The sequence below is a fragment of the Leptosomus discolor genome, chromosome 10 (assembly GCF_034619465.1).
Source record: "Leptosomus discolor isolate bLepDis1 chromosome 10, bLepDis1.hap2, whole genome shotgun sequence".
NCBI classification, from domain to species: Eukaryota; Metazoa; Chordata; class Aves; order Leptosomiformes; family Leptosomidae; genus Leptosomus; species Leptosomus discolor.
This window is the reverse complement of record NC_141400.1, coordinates 16,842,674-16,867,701: the sequence shown is the minus strand read 5'-3', so window position 1 is coordinate 16,867,701 and position 25,028 is coordinate 16,842,674. Positions and strand designations below refer to the sequence as shown.

The following is a 25,028-nucleotide window of genomic DNA, read 5'->3' as shown; positions in this document are numbered from 1 at the left end:
TTCTTGGAGCATACACTCATTTTCTTTGTATTTGGTTAAGCCGGTTCCTACCCTGGAAAGGAAGGCAAGGAAAAGGAAGGAAGCTGAGGAGCTCCTGTTCAGACTCCTTTTACTAGAATGACTTAAATAAGCTGGTCACTCCCCTGCCTTGGGATCAGCAGGGCTTTTTTTGCTGCCACACCTGGGCATCGCCTCCGAAGGGCACCTGCTACAGGGGTGAGGTGATCAGAGCAAGAATTCATTCGTCGTTTTCCCTTCACACCGAGGTTGCATCTGCCATTACCAAAATATACTAGAGTGCAGCAACACACCCTGCAAAAAGGCAGGGCTGCTAAAACACACTGGGATCAAGAGAACAAGGGTGTTGTTTCAGGCAGCAGCAAAGAGTGCCATGGGAGATTAAACATCCATGACTGCAAATCTGCATCGGCAGGGCTGAGCCTTGGAACTACAATTCCTGTGCCAGCAACTTCTTTGATGTCCACCATGAACATTTAGGGCACTGCATATGCACTTGATGTTAACGATGGGGGGGGGGGGACACACACACACACACACGACAACAACCCAAAAAAGCAGTGAGCCAAACCTCATAGTAACCTTCCTGTGCCTCATATGCTACCCACTCAGCCCACACCCACACAACCACTCCATACCCATATACCATGTCTCAAGGAATTAGTCAGGGATGACCAGCACCATCCATCAAGTGCAGAAAACTGCAGACCTAACCATACTCCCTCTCTCTCAAGGAAACCCTTCCCTCCTAGGCCATGCCTACTGCCTGTGCTGCAGCTCCTGCCAGAGACACAGCCAGAAGCCTCTGGGTTTGCAATGGCCTGTTCCACCCAAGTACAGTGTCTGATGTCAAGGAGAGTACCTGTAAACATTGCACAAAAATAAGGGCTGCAGGCCGCAAGGACCACACGGTGGGCTTCCATCTCCACAGTTTCGGCCACAATCACCACATCACAGAGGAGTCGCTTGCTGGAAAAACACCAGAAAAGACAAAGATCATTACAGAACTCCTGGTTAGGCAAAAAGCTATGTTGGTACAGCCTGGAAAAGTAAGAAGAAAACACACCATAAAAGACAAGGCACCTGAGCTTCTGCCAAATCCCAATGGAAGGTCGTCTGATCCTTCAGCTACCAGCTCCTATCAGTATTTGCCTACAAAGCCAAGCCTGAATCCTCACGATGCTGCAGCCCTGCCTGTGGTTCTGCTTCCCCCACAAAAAAAGAATATGGAAGCCAAACTAGGCATACGTGCTGCCTGAAGAACAGATGGGCAAGGGGCTCCTTCCACCTCACAAAAAAAAAAAGTCGGGCTTACAGAAGGCTCAAAAGAGCTTAAGAGTTTGGGCACAACCTGCAGCCAAGCTCTAATAGATCTATAAGACAAGAAACAGCCATCCAAGGGAACAGCAGCAGCACTTTCATCTTTCCAAAGGGAAAGGTAGACTGGAAAAATTAAGTTATTTCTCTACCTCCTTCCAGTTGCCCCTAAAGAATGTGACCACCAAAACATCTCCTGGCACTGAGCAGCGCAGAGGCTCCCTCAGCCATCTCCCACTGAGGATACATCAATCACTGGAGTTTATCCACAGGCCTGAGGACTTCATTTACCACATGAATTAGTCTGGGATTAAGAGTCACTGGGATAAAGCACAGGATTCCAAACAGAAACCAAAAAAACTTCTGAGCTCCCCCACTGACTCGCTGTACAACTTTGGAAAAGTCACTTCATTAATTAGTGACCTTTTCTACTAGCCCCATGTACAACCTTTGAGGATTCATTAGTTAATGTTTGCACAGGGCTTCGGAGATGCTAGACAGATAGAAGTGCTCAGCCTTCCAATAAGCTGGTTTAAGATGTTTGAGCATATAAATGCAGAATAAGGGTGTTCTTTTCAAATGTCAAGCCTGAAAAAGGATCAGTGTCTGTAAATCTCAATGTCGCCTTCTCTTCAGAAATGCTCATCACGCTGCACTTTGTCTTTAGGAACCTGCATATCAAACAAACACACACAGAGCTTCTAATGGACTAGGTAGGTCTCCTCCATATATTGGAATACATGAGGAAAATGTCTGCGAAATGGAGAGTTATAGTTGGAAAACAGGAAGGAAGTGGGAACTGGCAGTCTGTGCTCTACATTTGCCCCAGTTTGGAAGGGGTGACGGCAATGAGGGGAGCTCTTTAACAGCCTCTTAATGGAGGCTTCCTCATTTCCTTCAGCTTATGTAAAAGGTGCTCTGTTCAGTTCCTCTTTGGACTATACTTATCTAAAGTACCACTCGCTAAATTAATTTCATCTACATTTGAAAGCTAAAAATGTCAAGTGAGCAACATATAGCGAATAGAGTAAAGGCTTTTTCTAGACCATCTGCATGAGATTTCTGGATGCATTTGAACGGAGGCATTCTTACTCAAGGTAGCTATTAACACTGACTGTTGACAGCTTAACAGATCACAAGCTCAATATATATACAATAGACATGAGAACTGTATATTCCAGAACAGCAGCAGGAGCTGACAAAGAGGCATACCCAGAAGAACAGAACATCAAACCGGTGCTTAAGGGCAGCTTTTAGTCTTCTATGTTTTAACATTTCAGTATTGCACAAGATATAGCTAACTACAGGCACTAAGAAACATTGTCCATCTCCAGCTATTCCCACTATGCCTCAACTAACAAAGGATTAATAGTAGCACAATAGATTTCTGAATATAGCTGCACAAACCTCTATTTTCAGATCCTTTGCTTTCAGCACAAAGAAAGAACTAGACAGATGCCAATAAAAAATAAAATAAAATAAAAAAACCAACAAGCACCAAAAAACCCATACTGCACTTCATGTAATTGTTACAAGGGAAGTCTATTTCCATTTTCTGTTCCCATGCAACAGAGAATCGCTGTCAGACATCTGTGGAAGGAGATATTTCTAATCCTTCTGCACACTGGAAAACATGTATATTGGGAAACTACTTCATCCACAGAAGAAAGGCGGCTATTACAGCATCTTTTGAGTACTTTGAGCGTGCAGGAAGAGTAACAGGTGTTACCTGCTTTCATCAAACCATCTGGATAGCGAGGGAGCACATACATTCATGTGTATGACACATGCACCTTCCATAGGATCTTTTCAAAATCGGGTTTCTAAGTCTGTTTGAATGGTAAAGGACTCAAATGAGCTAGTCAGAGAAACGCTCGCTGAACTTTAGCTGTTTCATGGGATAACAGCCACCAAGACACAACTCGGGTTTAACCACTGCCACCACTTTGCTGACATGATGACAGCCGTACTTGAAAACTGTGTTCACTGATATTTTTTCATCCTCCATTCTCCTCGTACCCACGCAGCTGTGTAAAGAGACCAAGGTGTTCTCTTTTAACCAATTTAAAAATTCACAAGTAGAGAGCTGACATTCTTCCCGAGTTGTTGCTTTTTTTTTTTTCACCCCTTACTTTGGATTGCTAAGCCCAGACTGAGCAATGCTACGAGTTAAAGAGAATAAGAACAGTACATTAATAATCTTTGGTCTGTAATTATGCGTAGGTGTCTTAATGTCTGTAATGTTCTATTACTGGTTTTCAGACCATTAGCTCAGTTAAGAACATAGTTTACAGTTGAATTTGCTGTAAGTAATGGAAAAGACTAAATGGATGATCATCTATAAATGAAGGCTATTGCTCAGATGATGTTTTTGAGCCATAGTTGGCTACCTTCTGCTGGGAAGATACAGAGGTATGAGAAGGGGAAAAGCAACCCACCACAAAACGGCTATATTTTAGCTGTCTCTTCCTACTTGTTTATTAATTCCCTACATGCAACCATCAGCTGTGACAAAGTCGGCCCAGAATTTTTTCAAAGTCTCCCAGAAGCCTTTCTGTTCCAGTCAGCCCATTTCTTCCAATCCAGAGAGGGTGCCCATTAAGTCAAAAGTGTACCTCCGTAATTCATTCATGACCTTGAATGCCTTTCTCATGTGAGAGGGGTTGACTGTCACTGTGCGCTGGTCCTTTTCATCTTCAGCTGCCTCAGAGGATCGGGAACTCTGCTTAATGCTAAAAACAGGGACAAAAAAAAAAAAAAAAAAAAGGAGTAGAAAGTTTGACTCAATGACACTTTAAAAAAAGTGTATCATAAAACTGCAGCACAGGGTATTATGCGTGGAGTTACTTGCACCTTTGTTAGTTGCCTCAGGTTTACCATACAAAGAGCATCACAAAATGCAGCTACTTCTGCACGGATGTTGAAAGCCAACCCAGCCCACATTCCAGTCAGCAGGGAAGAAAAGCAAAAGGTGCCAAACACTTGAGGACAAAGCTCAGCCTTACAGGCTTCAGGCCAGGCAAGCAGTATAAGTTGAAATTCAAGCCAGAACATAATTGCCTCACTGAATAGAAATAGACTTCAGCACTGGGAACTACAAGAACCGTGGATACTTTAACATCCATACAGAGAAAGAGTAGTTTTCAGTGTCCCACCTGAAAGGCACAAGGAATCAACACCTGACTTGTAGAGAGGCAAGCACAAACCAACTATTAAAACTCCTTGCACAGCTTCCAAAGCATTAGCTTTACAGAGGCCACTTCCCATTTAGAAACAGGGCTATTTAGTGCCACTGAAACGTATAGAAAGAACTATTAAAGCAGACCTTCCTACCAGCACCACCAGCTATAGAGGTAATGTCAAACCAGATGCACCCAGTTATGTGCTGTGTTTAACCAGGCCAACAGGTGCCTAAGGCATATACGCGCCCTCATTACTTTGTTGGGAGGCACTGGCTCTTTATACAGCATTGACATCAGGTCAATATCTCTACCTCCCTGATCGGAAAGTGTGCGAAATCACTCAGAGCTAAAGGTTTCCACCTTCGAAAAGAGCAGCAGTTAGAGCCAGGTCCCTGTCCTGCTTACACCCACAATTCACCCCTCAAACCTGCCAGCAGGCAAAGGCAAACAAGCCAAATCGAGCAAGGTTGTCCATGTCAAAAGCCAAACCCAAGCGAATGGCAGACCTCAGGAGGTAACCCCACCGCCACCATGCACCCGAATGGAGACCTTCTCAGGGTTCTCCTTCCAAAGGACAGTCTCACTCAGCTCCACGTTTGCCCCTCCTCCCCGCCACCCTTCTTAGTTGGGCTTGTATCACAACAAAAACAAGGCTGAATCGTGTTAAGCCAATAGTCTGGGCAGCCCAGCATCCTGGCTGTACTGGTGACCAGAAGATGAAGTCTGAATAAGGGTACAACATCAGGGAAGTGCAGAAGGATCCCTCCCCAGAACAGCCTGCCAGCCTCTGCTGAGGTATGTATGCATGCACATATGTATCTATATAGGTGTATACTCACACACAGTGACTTTTCCTCTGAAAAATACAATTTTTCACAATTTACAACCCTTGCTGAACATTACGCCCTCCCCATTGCCTGCTCCTGACCTGTGGCTGTTACCAGCACCACGACCCTTCAGACCACATGAAGCTCTTTGCCCCCCCAGCTGTCCTCGGTGGGTTGCATTGTCCTTCTTCTAGAAACAAGATGTTGAATAGCAGCCAAGCTGCACGCAGCTCGAATACACGCCTGCATACTGAGCGGCCTCCAGCTTTGTGCCCGAGACAAAGGTTAATGCCAAAAACCAGCCAAGACCAATTCTTTCACTTTGCTGAGCAAGTGAAATATTTGCAGTCATAAGTGAAGCCGCAAGGCTGAGCACATCACTCAGCACATGTCCCAGTGAGGGAGACAACTTCCCAGACTGTGTTGCAGTCATCACCCAATTAGCTTAGTATGGGTGGATTAGAAGGGAAAAAAAAAGAAAAAATCAGAAAGAGGAGTACCTCTTGTTAAATATTTCGTATTCAAGGGACTGGTACCAGGCAACAACACAACCAGCTTTTCTGTCCCCGAAGAAAGCCGGACTCATTCTGTAGCGCACGCATTGCCAGCGGCGTTCACGGGCACAGAGCAGCGGCGGCACTCGGCTCTTCCCCAGGTCTGCACACCCCAGTGAGGGAGTCTCCTTGCCCCGGGGACACGGCCAAGTTCAGCTGAGCCTTAGTGTTGTACCTATGAAAAGCCCTGGTTGAAGTCTTAGGCCAAGGGAAGTTTGACCACAGCTTTAACCAGCCCAGCGTAAACCCTTGCTTTCTGAACACCTCAGCCTGCCCTTGCAGCACGCCGGAGCCAAGGAGTGAAAAGGGAGGCTCTGGAAGTGCAAGCGACTTCACTGATCTCCAAAGCTGAAACAGGTACAGGAAGCAAACAAAACAAAAAAGAAAACAAACAAAAAAAAAAGAAAGTGAAACCGAAAGGCAGTGGCAGGGACAGCAGTACCCATCGCTCCTGGGGCGGGATGGCTGGACCACTGCAGGATGCTGCTTTGGTCATCGTCCAAGACCTCAAGGGATCCAAAATCAAATGATGCACACAAAAATCACGGGGCTGCTTTAATAAGCACACTGGTGAGATTTATTTGTTGGCACTCCAGTGCCGGAAACCAAAGATTCATTATGTTCAAACTTTTCCACTGGCAAAAGATACAGTTCAAAGGACACGGCAAGTTTCATTGAACACCAAAGTAAATGTCAGATCAACACGCCTTCATAAAGCCTCGACTCCACCAACGTTTATCTGTGTATTCTAAAAGCAAAATCCGTGCTCCAGAATTTCTGAAAAAGATCAATTGGTTCTTCCAAAAAGCATGAAAAAGTAACTTTTAAAAAAGCATCCTAAAAGACATTCTCAGCTTTATTAGCAGGAGTGGATTTCACATTTTGCCGAAGGCTCACCATAAGAAAATACTGCAGACCGTCTGGTTAAAAACTTGTTTCAAAAAAATCAAGATATGCTATTTAAAGTTTTTCCAAATGACTCATATAAAAAAAACACATTTGAAAAATTAATGGCTGAGAGCCTTTAACTCATCTTTGAGACTGACTCAGCTTCCACAGAACTGTGTTCCAGTAATGGACAGAGGATGATTTTATCTTGGAGAAAGATTTCACACCCCCCTGCACGCACTCTCAGAGATCACTGACAAGTTTCCAACATAAAAATGCAAGAACCTAAATGCTCCAAGCAAATGCAACCTGCCACAATGCAAAAGCTACCCCTGAGAAGACCAAAACAGTGCATTGCATAGACCTTTTCTGAGGGGTTTTTCCCCCAAAGCACTAAGAATTATTACACTTACTACACTGTTATTATATTAATGGAGCAAAGCAAAGGAGGAACATGGTCCTCTGATCAAAGGTACCAGCCAAGACCACCCAGACATGCTGGAGCCCCTGTACCTTGTGACCACAGAGACTTTCCCCCAGCACCCGCACGTTTGCCTAGCCCATGTCCTACCACACCAGCGGGACTCGCGAGCCGGCTGCCAGGAGCAATTTGTTCTATTCCTGGGCTATCCGAGGCAGTGCACCGAGTGAACAGACACATGATTTAATTTCCCTGGGCCAGATGAACACCCTCGTTAGGGACACAGCAGGATTCTCCTCAAATAAGGAAAAAGGCTCTCGCTTTCAGAGAGCGCCCACCCCACCGCCACCTCCTGTATGGCCTTACAACGCTGTCCCCAAGTAGAACAAATGAACCCTGATTTGAGAGCCCCCAGATAAGCCAGCGAAGCTAATCACCACCCTGTTTACACCGCATTCCTCCCCTCCAAGACCCACTAGCAGGGCCCGGCTCAAGCTACCCGCAGGCTCAGAGCACAGCTCCTGCCTGAGCGCAGCCGCATACCAACCAACAGAAAGGTATTTTAAAAACCCATAACCCGTAGCTCTGCTGCATACATGTACCAACTATAAAGTTGGGTTGCCGTAGTTACCAGCAGTAATTACAGATGTCTTTGTAGATTACGTTGAAGAATAAAAGCCTTCCTTAGAGGTAAACTGTCCCCTGGCAAGATTATTGCTGTGCAGAGAGCTGGTAAACCCCAGGAACAAAAATCCCAGCTCTGCCAAAACCAATTCTACCACTTTAGTTCACCCTAAAGGGGGAGGGGGCAGATCTCAACTGGGCTGTTCTTCAGAGCAGAGAAGGATGAGCTTCTGCTCGTGTTTCTGGAAGAACAGCCGCCGGGCTCAGCTCCTGGCCCCCATGTGGACACCACAAAGGTCTCTCCACCAAGCTCTCACACTGCAGAGATGATGGGACTCCAGACACACCCAGTCCAGCCCAGCCTCATCCCTCTGCAGAGCACTGGGGGGGTCTCTGGAGGCTGCTCTCACCCACAGGCTGAGGTCTGCTCTCCTGGGTTGTCCCATAACACTGCAGAGCTTCAGCCCCTCAAGGCTGGCCAAAGAGTCAACAGGGCTCGGCAACCTGCCCTCCCTCAGCACAGGCAACCCAGCACCTCCCCAGGCACTTCACATCCTTATGCCACCTTCCAAGTGACAAGCTAACTGTAAATTTTCAAAGCCTATGGAAGCGTCTTTGCAGGATACGTTACAATCATCACCATAAAACATTAACCTTCAGTCTCTGAGAGGTTTGAACAGCTCTGATCTAAAAAACTGACAGATTCCCAATAGCAGTCACTCGTGTTCAAAACTTAAATGTCTCTACTAACATCAGTTGAGACCAAAATATTAATTTAGTCATAGCAAAATGAAAAAAATCACTTTAACTGGTGTAATTCTCTGTTTAGAATCAATGGCCAAAGTCATGGTGCAAATACATTATGCCAAATAGTTTTATTCCTCAAGTCAGGCAGATGCAGCAAGAAAAAGATGTCAGTGTAATGGCATATTTATAAAAATCTCAATTTCTGAATTTGTCTTTAGGTATATACAAAGATAGTAAGGAAAAAAAAGTGACTAAAGGGATGCAACTACCGAGATGGATTTTGAGAGGATTTCAGCGAAACATACCATTAAAACATATCGGAGGTAGCATAATGGAAAGGATTATTTTTTTAATAGCAATATTATTTTCCTATTCTGTTGAATTTTTTCAGTGCCTACATCAGCACAGAGACATTAGCTTAGAAAAAACACACAATTGGTATACAACAGATCCCCAAAAGGATATTCATATCAAAGGAGACCTCAGGGGAAAAGCAGACTTCAGGAACTGCTGGGAAGAAAAGTCTTTGCTGACAGTAATGGAAACAACACAACATAACTCAAATATGACAACACCATTTGCTTTCAAAGGCAAATACAGTATTTCTCAAACAAATACTATGAAAACACTACCCCCACCCAAAAATAAAATTAAAATTACAGGCATTTTAATTCTCCAACCAAAAAATATTAACATTCCAGGGTGTTTTTCCTATTCAAACACATCTTGCAAATTCCAAACCAGAGTACCATGCTCGATCATACAGCCTTACGTAATTTCTCCATAAAATGAAAGTCTCTATCAGCACAGTAAAAGAAAAATCAGGATTCTGAAGTAATTTATTGCCAAATGTGAATGTTTCAGGTTAAATACCCCTTGGCCACAGCTGCTTCTGCCCATGAGCAGTGACATGGGCACATGATACCTCTGAACAACTCAGATGTGCAAGTTAGCAGGATATTTGAGTCCGGGCAGGCTTGGGACCAGAGTCAGAGGTGATGCGAGCACCAATAATGTGTTCCTCACTGACTACAAATACGGAAAAAGCAGTAACATTAAAAACCAGGGGGAATTCCGCTGTCATGAGAGGCACAGTGTGTAAAATTTGAGGCCTAATCTGCATGACACAGATCTGTGTGGAAACGCAGAGCAAAAGTATAAAAAATGGGAACAGAACCAGCCCACGGTGCTCGCCCACCAAGGTCATTTTTTTAACACCTCCTTCCCAGGACTTGCTCGGAGCAGGCAAAGCAGCCTCAGCACAGTCCCACACAACGTGCCCTTTCGAACCAGAAAGCAGGTGAATATTTCCAGCTTTCCTTGCCAAGAGTCAAAGCCCACATCGTTACTGCCCGCAACTAGTTCAGGACCGCCCTCCTCTTCCCGAAAACTAGAAATACAAGCAGCAATTCGGGTAATCATTCCCCACTTTCAGAGGCAGAGAACATGCTGATGGGGACAGTCCTTCCTGCCCTAAAAACAGATGGTCTGGAAAAAGAGGATGAGGCAAAACAGTCCAGCTACCTTCCCAGTGACTTTTTCACTGCTGTATTCCCAGCAAAAGGCCTCCAGTCAAAATGAGACCATTGCTGGTAACGATAAAAACAGGTAACAAGTAACAGCATCAAGGGTGATCCCAGCCTGAGGTATCAAAACAGCTCCACTCCGCTTCCTCAAACACTCATCTACATACATAAAGAAAACCAAAAAAGCAAAACCCATTCTACAGGCTAGCATCTAGCATGACAAACTCAGATTTCAAGGCACTTGAAATTAATTAATATCTGGATTAACATCCAGAGGTAGCCATTCACATCATTATGGGAAGCAAAAGCCTTACAATGTAATTTAAAAAGAGATGTAGCCGGCTGAAAGTTTTGTTTTGCACATTAAATACACAAACAATTGCAATCCTTGAGTCACGTAAGGGTAGAAAGCTGCCCTCCGGAGCTTGGAAAGCAACTCCCACAGGCTGCTGTGAGTGTTTTCCCTCAACAGAGGGAAACTTTCCAGAATTTGGGGGCTGACCCCAGCTTAATTTTCCAATGTATCATATTTAAACAAAACTTCTGCCAAGCCCTGACAACTAGTGCCACCAGTGGGTCAAGCCCCCTCTCTGTTCCCCTACCCCCTGCAAGGTCACCAGCACAAAAGGAACCACTCAGCATATCCTGTTTTTACAAAAAAAAAGAAAAAAAAAAAACAACAAACCACAAAACAACAGCTTAATGCTTAGTTTGAAGCAGTGCAAGTGAGCTTCTGGTGTGCAAAAGGTGCCCCGACAGAGGGGAGGAACGAAGGCAGAGCAGAACATCTCTCTGGCATCTACGAAGTCCCTGCGCAGCAACAACCTTTTATGCGTTCAGTGGACTTTGGGTCGATTCTGCAAGCACTTCTACACCCAGATTTTGGAGCAAAACAGCTACCTTGCAGGACATAAAGTATATACGGCCCAGCTACCGTGCGAGGGAGACACGGGATCCCCTCCCGCCTGCCGTAACACCGGCGCAGCGTCCAGCTTCTACACGCCCAGACAGGTAAATCGACTCCACAGACGTTACAGATTTTCACTCATTACTCCAAAAAGCAGCAAATATCACTGGGTATGCCTTCCACTGCAGCCAGCTGCTGGAGGTTCAAGCCAGGCAAACCCAAGCCCAGCGTTTCGCCAAGAGCATCTTGTCGACGGAGCGACCCCCGCAGCACACCAGCCCACCTTTCCTGCCCCGCACCTCCCGCGCCCCACGAGCGATTTCAGACGACACCCCCTGGAGCAGCCTCCCTCCCTCCCCTCGTTATTCCCATCTAACACATCCCACCGGGAAAAAAACCCGCTCCGCTCCTTCGGTTTGGGCACACGGGGCGAAGCAGGCGGTCACCATGACACGGCAACCTCGAGTGACAACACGGCAGGCGCTCATCGCAGGGGGGATTTCTGCAAGCGGGCAGCACCGGGGAGGGCGGGGGGATCCCCGCAAGCCGCGTCCTGCCTGCCTGCGCACAGCCCCGCCGAGCATCCCGGGGACCGGCATCCCCCACCCCGCATCCCTCCGGGCGGGCACCCCGCGGTACCGGGCGGTGAACACAAAGGTTTTCGTCGGCGTTTTCCCTACCTTTCCTCCTCCATGGTGCGATACGGCGGAGGCCGGGGCGGGGCAGGCTCAGAGCCCCGGGCCCGGCATGGCTGCAAGCGGCCGCCCCCGCCCCGGGGCCGCTTCCTGCGGGAGCGGAGCGCTGCGTCCCCGGCGCGCCCCGCCGCAGCGACTGCCGCCGCAGCCCGCACCGCCCCCCGCCGCCTCTTCCTCCTCCTCCTCCTCCTCGCAGGCTCCTCCCCCGGCGAGCTTGCGATCGTCTCCGGGCAACGGCAGCTGTGGAGGGCGGCCCCGCCGCTCCGCTCCGGCCCCCGCCGCCGCCCCCTCCTCGCCCGGGCTCCGGCCGGCGCCGCTGGCGCAACCCCCGGTGACGGCAGCGAGGAAACAAACAGGTCGATGGGGCGCCCCGAGCCGAGCGAGGGGAGGGCGGCGGTGGCGAGCGGGAGCCCACCGGGCAGCGGGGACGGGAGAGCTGCTCTCCCCTCCCCGGCATCCCTGTACCAGTGCCGGTGCCTGCACAGCTCGGGAGCCGGGCTCTGGGGAGGCGGGGGATGCGCCGAGCGGCCCGTAACTGCTTTAATCCTTGCGATTTACAGACCGAAGGAAAGCTTCAGCGGACTGAAAATGCCCAGGATTCGAGCAGGAGGTCGAGCCTGTGCAGGGGGCAGCGGTGGGAGAGGAGCGGGGATGCTCAGAGCTGCTGACGAGGGAGAAGGTCCCAGCCCACCCCCAGGTCACCTCGCTCCCTCCACAGAAAGCAGGAGTTCCCCAATTTATAAAAATCTTGCTGTCCTTTTAGGCAAGCTATCAGGCCAAATCCACGCTGCAAGAGGCAACATGGGTCCTCCTAAACTGCAGGTGCTGTTTAGTCTGCAGCCCTGGACTGAATCTCACCTGCCATTTTTATTCCAACTGATACACATGCAGGGACTTTTACGTAAATATTTTTTTTTCCTCATTTTATTAAAAGATTTTCTCCATCTTGTTCTGCAACAACGAGGCCCTAGACGTTAATTATAATTAAAGACAAGAAATATTTGCTATTCTCATTATTCTTTGATTCACAAAATGTTCTTGTGCAAAGGAAAGAGATGATTAGAAGTATCAAGAGATTTCTCTTGCAAGATGCTGCTCCATCTCTTTTGTAAATAAATTTCTCCTCAAACCATTGTCCCCAGCCTAAGTCTCTCACATCTTTTAAAATGTATCAGCAACAACAATCAAACAGATGCTGTTGCACCTTCCACATGAGGGTTTCAAGAGAATCTTAGTCTTCATGCCCATTCTTCAGATAAGAAAACTTACACACCTGAAAGTTAAAGGATTTTATCAAGGTCGCAGGGGGCTGGAGAGTCAAGAGTCCTGCTGTTTAAACACCCGCCGTTTGGCAGCCTCCCCATAAACAGAAGAAATACAGATAAAGCCATGAAGTCAAACCTTGCACAGGAGTCAGGCAAAATTCCTGCATTTGCCTTTTGAGAATCCTGTTAAACTACCAGTTTAAGACATCCAGATCCTCAAGAACTTCCCCAGTGTCCATTCAGTCTAATTCTCTTGACGCACAATGTGCAAAACAGCAAGACACGAGTTCAAACCAGAGAAAAAGTAACTATACCAAAAATGGTAGAATTTACCTAGAAAACGATGGCTAGACCTTGTTTCCATTGAGTAAGTCCCTCAGTATCACAAAAAGTCCAGATCAAGGGCTCTCCTTTTTAGTTGTATAAACCCCTCCACCCAATTATTAATCAAGTTTCTCAAAAAGCTATGGCTTCTGCATTGAAGAGCTGTGAAGGGTGCACACAAAACACTGCATTCATGGAAGATTCCAAGGCTGCAACTTCTCAGCATAAATTTTTCATCCTGTTTTTTAAAAGGTATATATATTTAGATAAATATATATATTTATATATATAAACATATATCTTTTATAAATGTATATATTAAGTGTGTATATATATATATATATTTATCTTTGTCTGAGTGACCAACCTGATCTAACCCTGAAGCTAGTCCTGCTTTGAAGAGTGTTTGAACTAGATCGCCTCCAGAAGTTCCTTCCAACTAAATTTATTCTGTGATTCTAATTAAGTAAATATTCATTTAGATAGAACTGTATTATACCATATGTTTTCTGGGAAAAGGTCCACTAAGGAAATTAACATAAGAAAAACAATGAAAGGTATCTACTGAACTAGATGTCTTGGTATCTCAGTGGCCAACTGAAGTCACTTGGAGGTGGTACTTGAGTACTGCACTGGCTCCCAATGGACCTGGAGCACGAGGCGCCTTGGCAGGGAAGTCCTGAAGGAATCTGCTGCCCAGCCACTGCTAGAATTTAGAGCATGCCGTATTGCTTTCACATAACAAAACCAAAACAACAGCTAAAATTTAGCTACTACAGCAACTCGCGGGGACCCAAGTTACCACAAGGCTCCAAAGGAAGCTCTAGGAGACCTTCTAGGTAGGGATCTTCCTACAGCTGGAATCAGTGATGTTTTGCAGCTGAAGCTTAAGAGGTAAGAGACTCCCACTGAAGCACTGTTTTCTGAAGAATGTGATGTGTACTGGAGAGAGGGCTGGAACACACACACCACCACCCCCCCGGCACCAGGACCCTGCTCCCCAAGCAGAGACGCTGCAGAAGCCATCAGCACCTCCAGCCTCCAGGACTGTTGCCCTCTGCTGGTAGATGTCCCACTTTCACACTTCGGTCTGCCACAGGCCAGCAAATTTGGGGTTTATGAAATATATTTTTCCTTTAATCTTTAATGGAAATCACCCTTCCTATGAAAATAGTGGTTTTGCTCCAACAGTTTCATCATAACGTTACCACCTTCAGAATAACCCGGCCACCTTCACCCCCAGGCTGTGATTTCTGGGGCACAAACCATTCTATTGTTCACCCCCCACAGCAGTAACACATCAGCTGAAAACGTTCTTCCTGCTCCTCCTCTTACTCTTTCCTGTAGCACAAGCAATTGATGTCGCCCGCAGCCAGCTACATCAGAAGCACAGGCTTCCTGCCCTGTAGTCATAGTACCTATTTATCAGAAACTTGCTGGAAGATTTTCAGATAGATTTTATGGGTTTGAATTAGTGCTCAAAAGGAAAAATGAGCATTCAGGAAGAGAGCTGTAAAAAAACAACTGTTGTGGGCACTGGAACAAAGGCAAAGGCCAGTATTCAGACACCTAAATATTACTAAGTCCCTCTGCCTCACAAGTCCCTAGTTTTGACTCCCATTTCTGCACCTACTGAAGTGTACAGCTCTCGCTACAGGCTGAGCACACGGGCTTGAGAAAAAGCTTAGGCTGTGATCCAAAATGTGGGATTTTATTTTCCCCAAAATTTTTGCCTAAGTGTTAAGATATCGTTTTAATGTGATTCTTTGTCTTTATAATATATCCCTTAATGCTTCCACTACTACCTACTGTAATAAGGGGAAAACTACCTATACCCTTCATAAAGATGTTGTATGGCTTAATTAATACCTGTATACTGTAACTCAGAGACCACCATAAACAAACCTATTCTCATTCAGGATCTCACCACCCCAACCCAAGTCTCTTTACTACCAGTCCTGGTACATTCATTGCCTCGTTTTCTTCTTAAATTTTTAAAAACACATCATTTCTATTTCTCTGTAAAAGCCAAGAAACAGTCCACCACCCTGGTATTGTAACACTGCATGCTGCAACATTAACATGGATGAGGAAATCAGACAGCTGCCACACATTAAAATTTAGACAGGATTGTTTCTGCAGGCTTATTATTTTACCTGAACAGAAAAAGCACGTCTCATGCAGCATGTCTTCTTCACAGATAACAGATTGTCCTTCATTACCCTTCTCAGTATTTTCTGGGCAAACACCTTTTTCTGCCCAAATTCCATAGCATATTCAGAGTGGGAACTGTGTGTCAGGGGCTCAGCTCGAGTTTCTGTTCACTTACTGCACTTTTGTGGTGTGCTTTTCAGGGCTCAGCTTTCCCATCCTCTCTCTCCACGCAGACGTGCACCCTGTGAGGGAGAAAGAAAACACACTTTGAGAAGGCATCAGAGAGCATGTGGCATCAGCTCGTTACACCACCTTTGGCCTTGACCAGCACCAGCAGTAAAACAAGCCCAGCTCTTCCTTCCAAAGGTGACGTTTCTCAATTCCCTCCCAGCTGACTCCCCAGTACAGAGAAAACAAGAGTTCCCCAGTGCCACCAGCTACTCACAAACACAACGTAACATTTCCAAAACGAACGTGGTTCCGATTCATCACCAAGCTCAAGCCTCAAAGAGGCTTTAAAAGTAACATTGACACCATGGAGCAGAAGCCTGGATTCCAGCTGGTGCTGGGCAAGTAAGAAAACTCCAGTAACAGCTTCTAAATTATAGAATTACAGAACAAGTAATTTGCCTACACTTAAAATTGCAGATAATAATGGGCAGGTAGGCCTAAAGGGTAAAAGGCATGACAATTCACACCGGGTTACTTACTGCAAAGGCCTGAACCCCTCCTTGTGCTCCTGGGGGTCTCTCTTTTTCAGGAGGATACGTCTCCGTGACAATTACGGTAGGAAGCTAGCATGACTTCTCTGGCAGAACATCCTACACAAGAGGCATTAGCAATTACAGCTACCACCGTGCTGCAGTCCAGCAGTGCTCGCGGTGGGGAGAAGTCCTGAACTTGCAATCAGACAGGACTCACAGGAGCTCTCTCCAGTAAATGGAGCATCGTTATTCCAGCAGTGGTGGAAAGAAAACCACCATCCCCCATGAAATCACACAGCGAAGACCTTTGGCCAAGTTTGTCGCCCAGTGAACTTAAGAACACTAAAATCTGAAAAAGTACTAGATAACCAGGGAGAATTGGGAATTTCGCATCAGAAACCTTTCACGATTCTGCAACCCGGCCAGGGAGCAGTCAGCGAGCATCCTCTGGGTCCCCTTCCTCCTCCAAAGGGATGAAATAGCAGTGAAGTATTTCAAAACACAGCTGGCAGTGCTGTGCTTGTAGACAACAGCTAGGTAAGCACAGCCTCCCCCCAGGGCCATGCCCTGCCCCTGTTGTTGTAATTTGTTATCAGGGTGTGTGCCTGGGAGAGGGAGACTTTCCACTGAAGCTGCGTTAGTTTGCAGTGAAGAAAACACAATTATTGATCCACAGAGAAAAAGTAAAAAGAGCATGAACCTCCAGTCCCACACACTACGTGTGCATTTTATCCAGCACTGCTTTCATGCAAGTCTATGCTGGAAATGGGGACTGGACTCCTGATCTTCTTCCCAAGCAGTGCCTGCAGTGACTAGACTTGTGCTTCCTTCCCTCCAGGGTTTTGTGGAAAGCAAAGTTTCTTACACAACAGAAAAAGTCCATTGTAAAACTACAGAAAGCAACAAAAGTTACAGAAATGACAGAAGAGACTGAGATGATGTTCATCTTTTATATTGACGAGATTACACACTAACAGCACATTCCCAGATGTGTAACTTTGCATGCTTTTCAACTCAAAACAGTATCCCCAGTGAGAACAAGGCGCCTGCGAGACAAACTAGTTGGCAATTGCATATTATAAAGTAGCATTTGAACAACCGAAGTATTTTCAGATTTCGTCAGCTCATTCTACTTCGGAGGAATTTTTCTGCAATGTTCATCAGTGATTTGTACTTTGATAGTAGCGAGCAAATGTGCATCTTGACACATTTCCAGCCAGAAATTTAATCCCTTTCTAAACTGGCATGGATTCCTTACTGCATTACACATGAAAAGAGATATTTATAGCAGTTCAGTGAAAGTAATAAGTATCAAAATTAGACATAGCTCTACATAGTATAGTTCAATTTTTTCTTTTTGAGGAAGAGCTGTTCTTTCCAAATCTGTGTATTTTTCGTTTGTGAAAGCATTCAGGAATGAAACTGTATGCATCAGACTAAGAGGGTTAATATCCAGATGCCTCAGACAGATGGCATTATTAGTCTGACTCGGCTTGACATCTAGTTTTCAAAGTTAAGGAGCTTTGGTTACTTGGATGGCTGACAATCTGAGAATAGCCAGTGCTCTGAGCTTGATGCTGTCTGTAATAGCAATACCACGGCTTTGCCTAACAGACTTTCAGCAAAAAAAAAAAAAAAAGTTACACCAAGATCAACCACACTGAGAAAGTACTTGGAAAATGCTTTTGGAACTTGTAGTTTAGGACTCCAACTGGCAAAGGCTGAACCAAGGACAGAGAACAGTACTTGAATTTTAATTTTTATGTTGGGTTTTTTTTTTTTTTCGCGCTACAGCCTACACCTGAAGTGTTCCCTCTTTTTAACTGTTCAGTCTATTCAGTAGATAGAACTACAGGAAATAGAAGAATCTGAAGAATGTCTCTCTTCTGCACCAAACTACAGCTTTACAGCCCTTGCCCTTTCAATGTTCCCACTACCCATTTTCCCCACGAGATGGGTTAGGTGTTTTTAAGGGGAATATAGACATGATTAAAACACTCTTAGAACCGTATGAGCAAGATGTATCAGCTCAAAAAGTGATTATATATTTCCTCCCCTTCATGCATAACAGAAATCGAGGAGAGTTCCAGGATTACAGAAGGCAAAAAGACTAGGATTTGTCAAAGGAACATCAAGGAGATGCACCCAACTCCATCAGCCCCTTTACAAGTCCTAGCACCCAGGCGAACGATAGAAAATTCCTAGGTAAGGATACACAGCAGAAAGACTTTCATCTTGTTATAAGAAATACACATCCGACACCTACCAATAGTAGTACTCACACTACTCTACAACTAAATAGTCATTAAAGGTCAGTGGAAGTAGAGGTGATGGATGTGTGTCCGTATACATGCATGTCTATACTAGAAATAGCAGATGCTTCACCAGCAGACCCAAAAAAAGCCCATCAACAAAAGCAAATAGTGTTTTTCCAGGCTGGCTCAAAAGTCCTTATGGAGTGCTTGCGTTGTGAAATACATTTTGGAGTGAAGCAGGGATGCAACTGTTTTATTCATTTAAGAAATACAAAAATATCAAGTAGAGAACTGATCTTTAAGGGATGCATACACCAGATCACAGAATCAGTTATGCAACAGATATTAAACAACCCATTGTTTTCTAAACTACACCTCTGGCTAAGGTGAAAGAGTGAAATTTCGAGGGTTATACTTTCAGTCACCTAATATTAATCCAAGGTATCATCTACAGACACAGTTTGAAAAACATACTGGAAATGCCTTCTTCCTATTAAACAGCTTAGGAAGCAGAGGTCATAACACATACAACGTAGATGTGGTACAAACTGTTGATTACGTGATAAACACTAATCCATAGTAACTACAAAAGGACAAGCAATCCTTTTTAAAAGGCTTGGCTAAGCCACCTTCTATTAGAAACCAAATCATCTCACAGACCACAGGAGCAAAATCCCATTCTCACAAAATGCCCCATGTTTTTGTTTACTGTGTGCTTACCAGAAGGGTGTCCTTCCATTTTATTTTTGAGGGATTAACCATTTAAACCAAACTTTTGCATTTTCAAAAGAACATTCTGAGGTACGCAGAAAAAAAGCAGCTGCTCTATTTTCAGACTCGAATGGGAGGCTGGGGTCCTCAGCACCACTCAGGCTCAGACCCTTTTCAGCAGCAATAGGAATGCCATTATATTGCGACAATGGTATCAGCTGACAGGGCAGGATAAGTGTTCTGACCTACACTATCCACTTAGGTCTTTCAATGCTAAATGGAAGCAAAATTTGCTTTACAGAAGGGATCCAAGTTGGGGGAAGAACACCATAAAGCATTTGAGAACTTTAAACTACATTTTTACCCATCTTAAATATTCCCACTCCACTGACTGCAGCGCACGTACGCACGAAGTACCCGACAAGAGTTCAAGCCTGTCTCCCGCCAGCCCTGCACTGCGCACACCACCAGCCTCGCAGCAGGTCGGCGCTCCTGGAAGTGGAATGGGAAGTCCAGGAGCTACCACTGCAGCTTCCCCGCTTGCACCACACACCACAAACCCAAACGCTTGCTCAGCTCTGGAGGGTGAAGATGTCCCACCTCAGCACGCGAAACCAGCCCCAGAACAAGGCAGGGCTTTTGCTTTGCAAGTCAGTCACAGCTCTAGCACAGCCAGTGACCCACAGAGCTCTGCTGTGGCCGGAGCTGTTCCAGCTGCTACCGCTGTTCTAAACTACCGTTTCATCACCGCGGGCTGAAACACACAGGCAAGAGGTGCTCCCACAGATTTGTGCCACTATCCTCATGTCTACAGGTGTTCAACACGCTTCTTTTCAACACAGCAGTCGTCAGTGTCACCAAAGTGTATGCCAGGCTAATTTCCTCAGCCAACTAAAATGTACAAGTCACACAAGAAGCAGAGTCAAGAACCAATTATACTTCAGAGTAGACATGAATACGCATTCCTGTATAAAAACTGCACACATCACCACGCCGAGCTATACTGTGCTCTCTGCAAAGCTTTGTTTGGGGGAATTTCTTTTTGTTCATGCAGATTACAAAAATTTTTAAAAAAAATCGTGTTTTAAGAAACCTACTGCACTTTCATTATTAAATGCTGAAAAGTAAACTAATTGCTCTCACTTCCTACTTCTCACAGGTGCAACCAACACAATCCAGCATTCATCCCTGAACAGAAGGCCATTGAATTAGAGATAATTTCAGACACATACTTCAGAACTGAACCACAAATTAAAGAATGGCAAACTAAAGTTACTTTATTTCCAACTCCATGACCATCCTAGAGTGACTATGAGTCACCAATTTCTTTATTTACATGCCAGCTACATAATCTGTTTCACTTTAGTTCTTCCTACACACCTCTACACAGACAAATCCACCCAGGGTCAGAAAATTACTGAATACTATTAAATGCACAAGCAAAGCTTTAGCAAATCTCTTCTGTTTACTAGGAACTGTGCTAGAAACAAGTTTATATTCAAAGACAGTCTTTAAGTCACCGTGTTCAATGTTATCCAGCACAGATCTACATCTCTTTCCATATGCCGAGGCACATTCTAGCAGTGCTGCTCCTTTTTAAACAAGCGCTTACATGAGCTTCTCAAATGTTACCTGCATTGTCACAAGGAAGTTCTCGCTCCCAACAGACAAGAGGTCAGAGTAGAGCAGGTCCCACCAACTCAAGACACCGCAGAATACTGTTAAACAGATGACAATCTTTTTGAGAGAGAAATTAGGCAGCATACCCCCTAATACAGGTGCAATTTCTGGGATCTACTTTTTAGTCTAGAAGACATCAGTCCCACAAGAGGACTGTTACGCACAGACAACCAAGCAGCATGTTTCAGTACAACAGTTCCCAGAATCAAGCCACAGCTTGGTGAAACTACCAGATTTCACACATGAAGTCACTTTTTTAAAAACCCAGTTTCTAGTATCAACATATTCTTTCATGGCACATATCACGTGAAAATACCATCAAGCTATAGTTGGTGCACAAATCTTTACCTTCCCAAGCCAAATGACAAGCCATATCACAGAAGGGAATTTTAACGATTTCTTTCAAAACCAGGCTGCCCCTCAAAAAGGTTAAGGCGATTCCCCATCGCGAGGGACTAAACCATACGCCCAAACTGACACAAGACCTAGAACTCAGGAGTTCGTTTCGGCTACAAAAAGGAAAGCTGTGCTTCAAGCGCAGTTCGAGGATGACTGTCCAACATGGTTTTAAAGCACAAAGATAAAGCAAAAAACTTAAAGCCCAGTAACTGAAATAAAACCAACCACCTGAAGCCGTCTGCCAACAACAGCTGGTACTTGCAGTGTTCTACAAACACTTCTCTGAAACAACCTGTGCTTTCAACAACATCTCGGTGATACTGGTTCACAAGAGGCTAACATGCTTTTGAGAAAAAAAATTATAATGTAACTGCAAATAACAAGTTACTCAGAAGCTATTTATAAAAGCTAAGCCAAAGAGAACCAGTTTCACTGTAAAAGCCAGAAGTCATCACAATCAAGAGGAAACTCAGCTCATGACTTAAATCCTGAGGATACCAGAAGGTTGTCCTGTTGGTTTAAGCTCACACAGGTGATTAAGCTGATGCTAGTTTCACCTCTAATAGCAACAAAAAGACTCATTCCAACTAAAATCAGCTTCAGGTTAGACTGACATCAAAGACTGACAATACCTTGAAACTTCACACAAAATCCCTCAGCCCAGCAGCACAAAGCCCTAGATGGTCAACTTCCCCCTGGAATCAGTGGGAATCACATGCCTAATACCTTGCGTATCTGAAGCAAAGCAAAAAATCAGGTTTTAAGATGCAGGCCCAGAAAGCATCAGCATTAAAGACTAAGCACTTAAAAACCTGAAGTTAAAGTAACTTCGTACTTCTTAAATATCATACATACTCTCACTCAAGCATATAAGGAATTCAAATCTTTATTTAATATCCATAAACCCATAAACGTTGCTATTCTATATTTCTATGCAGGAAGGCAGTTTTCCCCTAAAACATTATGCTTTTTAATAAACAACAAACTTTAATTCTATTGCGTGAAAGGGCTACAAATATACAGTTGTTAATCAAGCAGACTACACAGATATTTTTGCTTTACAACTGGCACCTATGTTACTGGTACACTTCGCTGGCTCATTTATCATAGCACTTTGCCCACATAGTTTAGATTATCATCTTGTGAAATATGGGCAATCCCAATTATTAAAAAAAAAAAAAAATTTGCTGAGGCAGGTATTGCAAATTCATTCCTTTTTTTCCAGTCAACACTCACGGAGCCCATCTTTATTCACATGCAGATGTCATTGCATTCTACACCAGTCATCTAGTGGCATACAGTAACTTTCAGAAGTCAAATACAATCGTTAGCAAACCAATTTCACTCCCGCTGTACCGCAGCCTGCAGCCTGTTGCCATCCTGTCGGTAGATGGTGCTGCGAGAGATTCTCGGGGAACTTTAACGAGGACAATAGTTCAGAGTGAAAAGTCTGTTAACCCGGTACTATGAAAACAAGTATGCGTTTAACAGAAGGGATAAATGCCGACCCTTTCCTGGAAGGAATCATACACAGACAAACCAATAAGAGAACTTGAAACTAAGCCATCGGAAATTCTGAACATTTTATATGAATGAAGCACATGCTTAACACAAACTATTTCTTCAAAACTACACAGTACATAGGCTGATGGAAAAGTCCTATAGAAAAAATTGACCAACCATGTCAGCACGTCAAACTGCCTAGTACAAGATGGTGGACGCACACAAACTGCGTGAGAATGAATATTTAAAAAACAGACCACATCCACGGAGTAGTACTTCAAAAGTTTCTCTGTCGAGTGTTTGAAAACCAATCAATCCACTATGGGAGTAGCAAAAAAGTCAATTAGGACCTTTACTGGCAATGACATATTCACTCTAAGTACACAGAGACTTTAAAGCAGAGGAACACTTGCTTCAAACCTAGAAATGCCTTAAAACCGTACGGAATGGATCCTAGGAAAAAAAATTAGACATGTAAAGGTCAATGAACACAAAGATTTATTTAAAAAATAAAAAACGTAAAAACGATTTTTTTTTTCCTCCTTTACAGAAATGTTAATTTCAGTCATGGGATCCAAGTAGATTTTGTAGAAAAAAATGTAGTAGCCAGGTATCGAGTCCTTACAACAAAGGAAATTCTCCCATAACCCTCCCCAGTTTTTACTCCAGATCAGCAAGACACTTCCCACCCCGTATCCCCCCCCAAACAAATTAAAACAAGACATTTTTTTCGTTGCTAGTATAAAAACGACCAAGGTCCAAGTAATAATAAAAAAATAGAGTCCATCAACGACTGTAACACAAAGTATGTGTATGTGGGGCCCAGTCCATCTTCAGAGAGAAAGAAGTGGCACAGGCAGCAGAGGCGACCCCCAGGGGGCATTTAGGAGCTGCTCCCACAGCAGGGAGGCATTTAAAAGGAGCTGCCCTTCGGCGAATGAGGGAAGAAACCATTTAGAAGCTGCCCCGTATCAAAGGGAGGGCTCTCCACGCCACCCCCAATGGGTACGGGCGCTCCAGCTCAGAAAGAGCCGCCCCCGTAGCCTCCCCCACCATAGCCTCCTCTGTACGGTCCACTGTTACTGCGGCCCCCCCAGTTGCCGCCCCCTCCTCCACCTCCTCCGCCGCTCTTCATCGGGCCGTAGGAGGACTGGTGCTGGCTGTAGCTGCCGAACCCGCCGTACCCGTTGCCGTAGTCGCCGCCTCCCCCTCCGCCGCCGCCTCCGTAGGAGCCGCTGCCATAGGAGCCGTAACCGCCGCCGCCGCCTCCCCCGTAGCCGCCGTAGCTATTGTAACCGCCGCCTCCTTTGGAAAGACCGTTGTGATCCCGGTTGCCGGATCCGCCGCCGCCCCGACCCCTTCCTCCTCCTCTGCCTCCCCGGGAGGGCCTGGAAGAGCCGCCGCCTCCCCCGCCCGACTGGATGTCCTCCTTGGGCACGGCCTTCTTGACCTCCACGCGGTGGCCCTGGATGGGGTGGAACTTGACCACGGCCGCCTTATCGGCGGCGTCGTGATTCTGGAAATAGACGAAACCGAAGCCGCGCTTCTTCCCGCTCTGTTTGTCGGCGATGATCTCGGCCTTCTCCACGGGGCCGAACTGGCTGAAATGCTGCACCAGGTCCCCTTCGCCTACATCCCCTTTGAGGCCACCCACAAAGAGCTTCTTCACCTTAGCGTGAGCCCCCGGTTTGGCCGAGTCCTCCCGGGACACGGCCCGCTTCAGCTCCACCGCGTTCCCGTCCACGGCGTGGGGGGAGGCGGCCATGGCGGCGTCGGCCTCCTCCACCGCCGAGTAGGTGACGAAGCCGAAGCAGCGGGAGCGCTTGGTCTGCGGGTTGAGCACGACCACGCAGTCGGTGAGGGTACCGTAGGCCGCGAAGTGCTCCCGCAGCCCGGCCTCTGTGGTCTGCACGTTCAGGCCGCCGATGAACAGCTTGCATAGCTGCGAGTTCTCCATGCTGCCGCCGGTGCCGGGGCTGCGCCTGGGCCTGGCGCCGAGACTCCTCCTCCTGTTGGGGGGCAGCTCGGGAGGTTTTTTCCCCCCCTTCTCCGTCTTGCCGCTTCTTCCCCCTCGCTCGCTGCGAACAGCGCGACCTCACGGCTGCGGCAGCCGCCGGCAATGGTTCCCTCGGCCTGGCCCAACGCCTCCGCTTCGCCTCACCTGACCAGCAGAAGAGACGGGGCGTCCCGGCTGCCGCCGCTCCCGCAGCGAAGGGGGGGGGTGGGGGTGGGGGAAAACACAAGCACGCACAAAATGGCGGCTGCGACTCCTCCAGAGCTCGGCCGGCGACTGGTGCCCACACAAAGGGGACGCTGGGAGCCCCGCC

General features: G+C 46.0%; 2 protein-coding genes across 3 annotated transcripts in view; both read right to left on the bottom strand.

The window, feature by feature from the left end:
• The window catches only part of KLHL3 (kelch like family member 3), a 49,301-nt gene extending 33,736 nt beyond the window's left edge, over positions 1-15,565 (bottom strand). Inside the window, exons 1-4 of one of the 2 annotated variants that reach the window (XM_086470728.1) lie at positions 15,469-15,565; positions 8,635-8,650; positions 3,951-4,067; positions 881-987 (exon numbers count right to left, since the gene is read on the bottom strand). In XM_086470728.1, coding sequence (XP_086326854.1) covers positions 881-987; positions 3,951-4,067; positions 8,635-8,650; positions 15,469-15,565 — 337 coding nt within the window. Of the gene's footprint in view, positions 1-880; positions 988-3,950; positions 4,068-8,634; positions 8,651-11,691; positions 11,706-15,468 lie in introns of those variants that run through there. The other variant, XM_009950215.2, reaches the window with a different exon arrangement.
• An 8,157-nt stretch (positions 15,566-23,722) lies between these two features.
• On the bottom strand, positions 23,723-24,732 carry HNRNPA0 (heterogeneous nuclear ribonucleoprotein A0). The gene has a single exon (XM_086470942.1). The coding sequence runs from the start codon at positions 24,656-24,658 to the stop codon at positions 23,723-23,725; it is 936 nt and encodes a 311-aa protein (XP_086327068.1). The 5' UTR covers positions 24,659-24,732.
• Positions 24,733-25,028: the final 296 nt, after the last annotated feature.

Coding starts and splice junctions, on each gene's coding strand:
- HNRNPA0 (XM_086470942.1), bottom strand. CDS start 24,658: ATGGAGAACTCGCAGCTATGCAAGCTGTTCATCGGCGGCCTGAACGTG.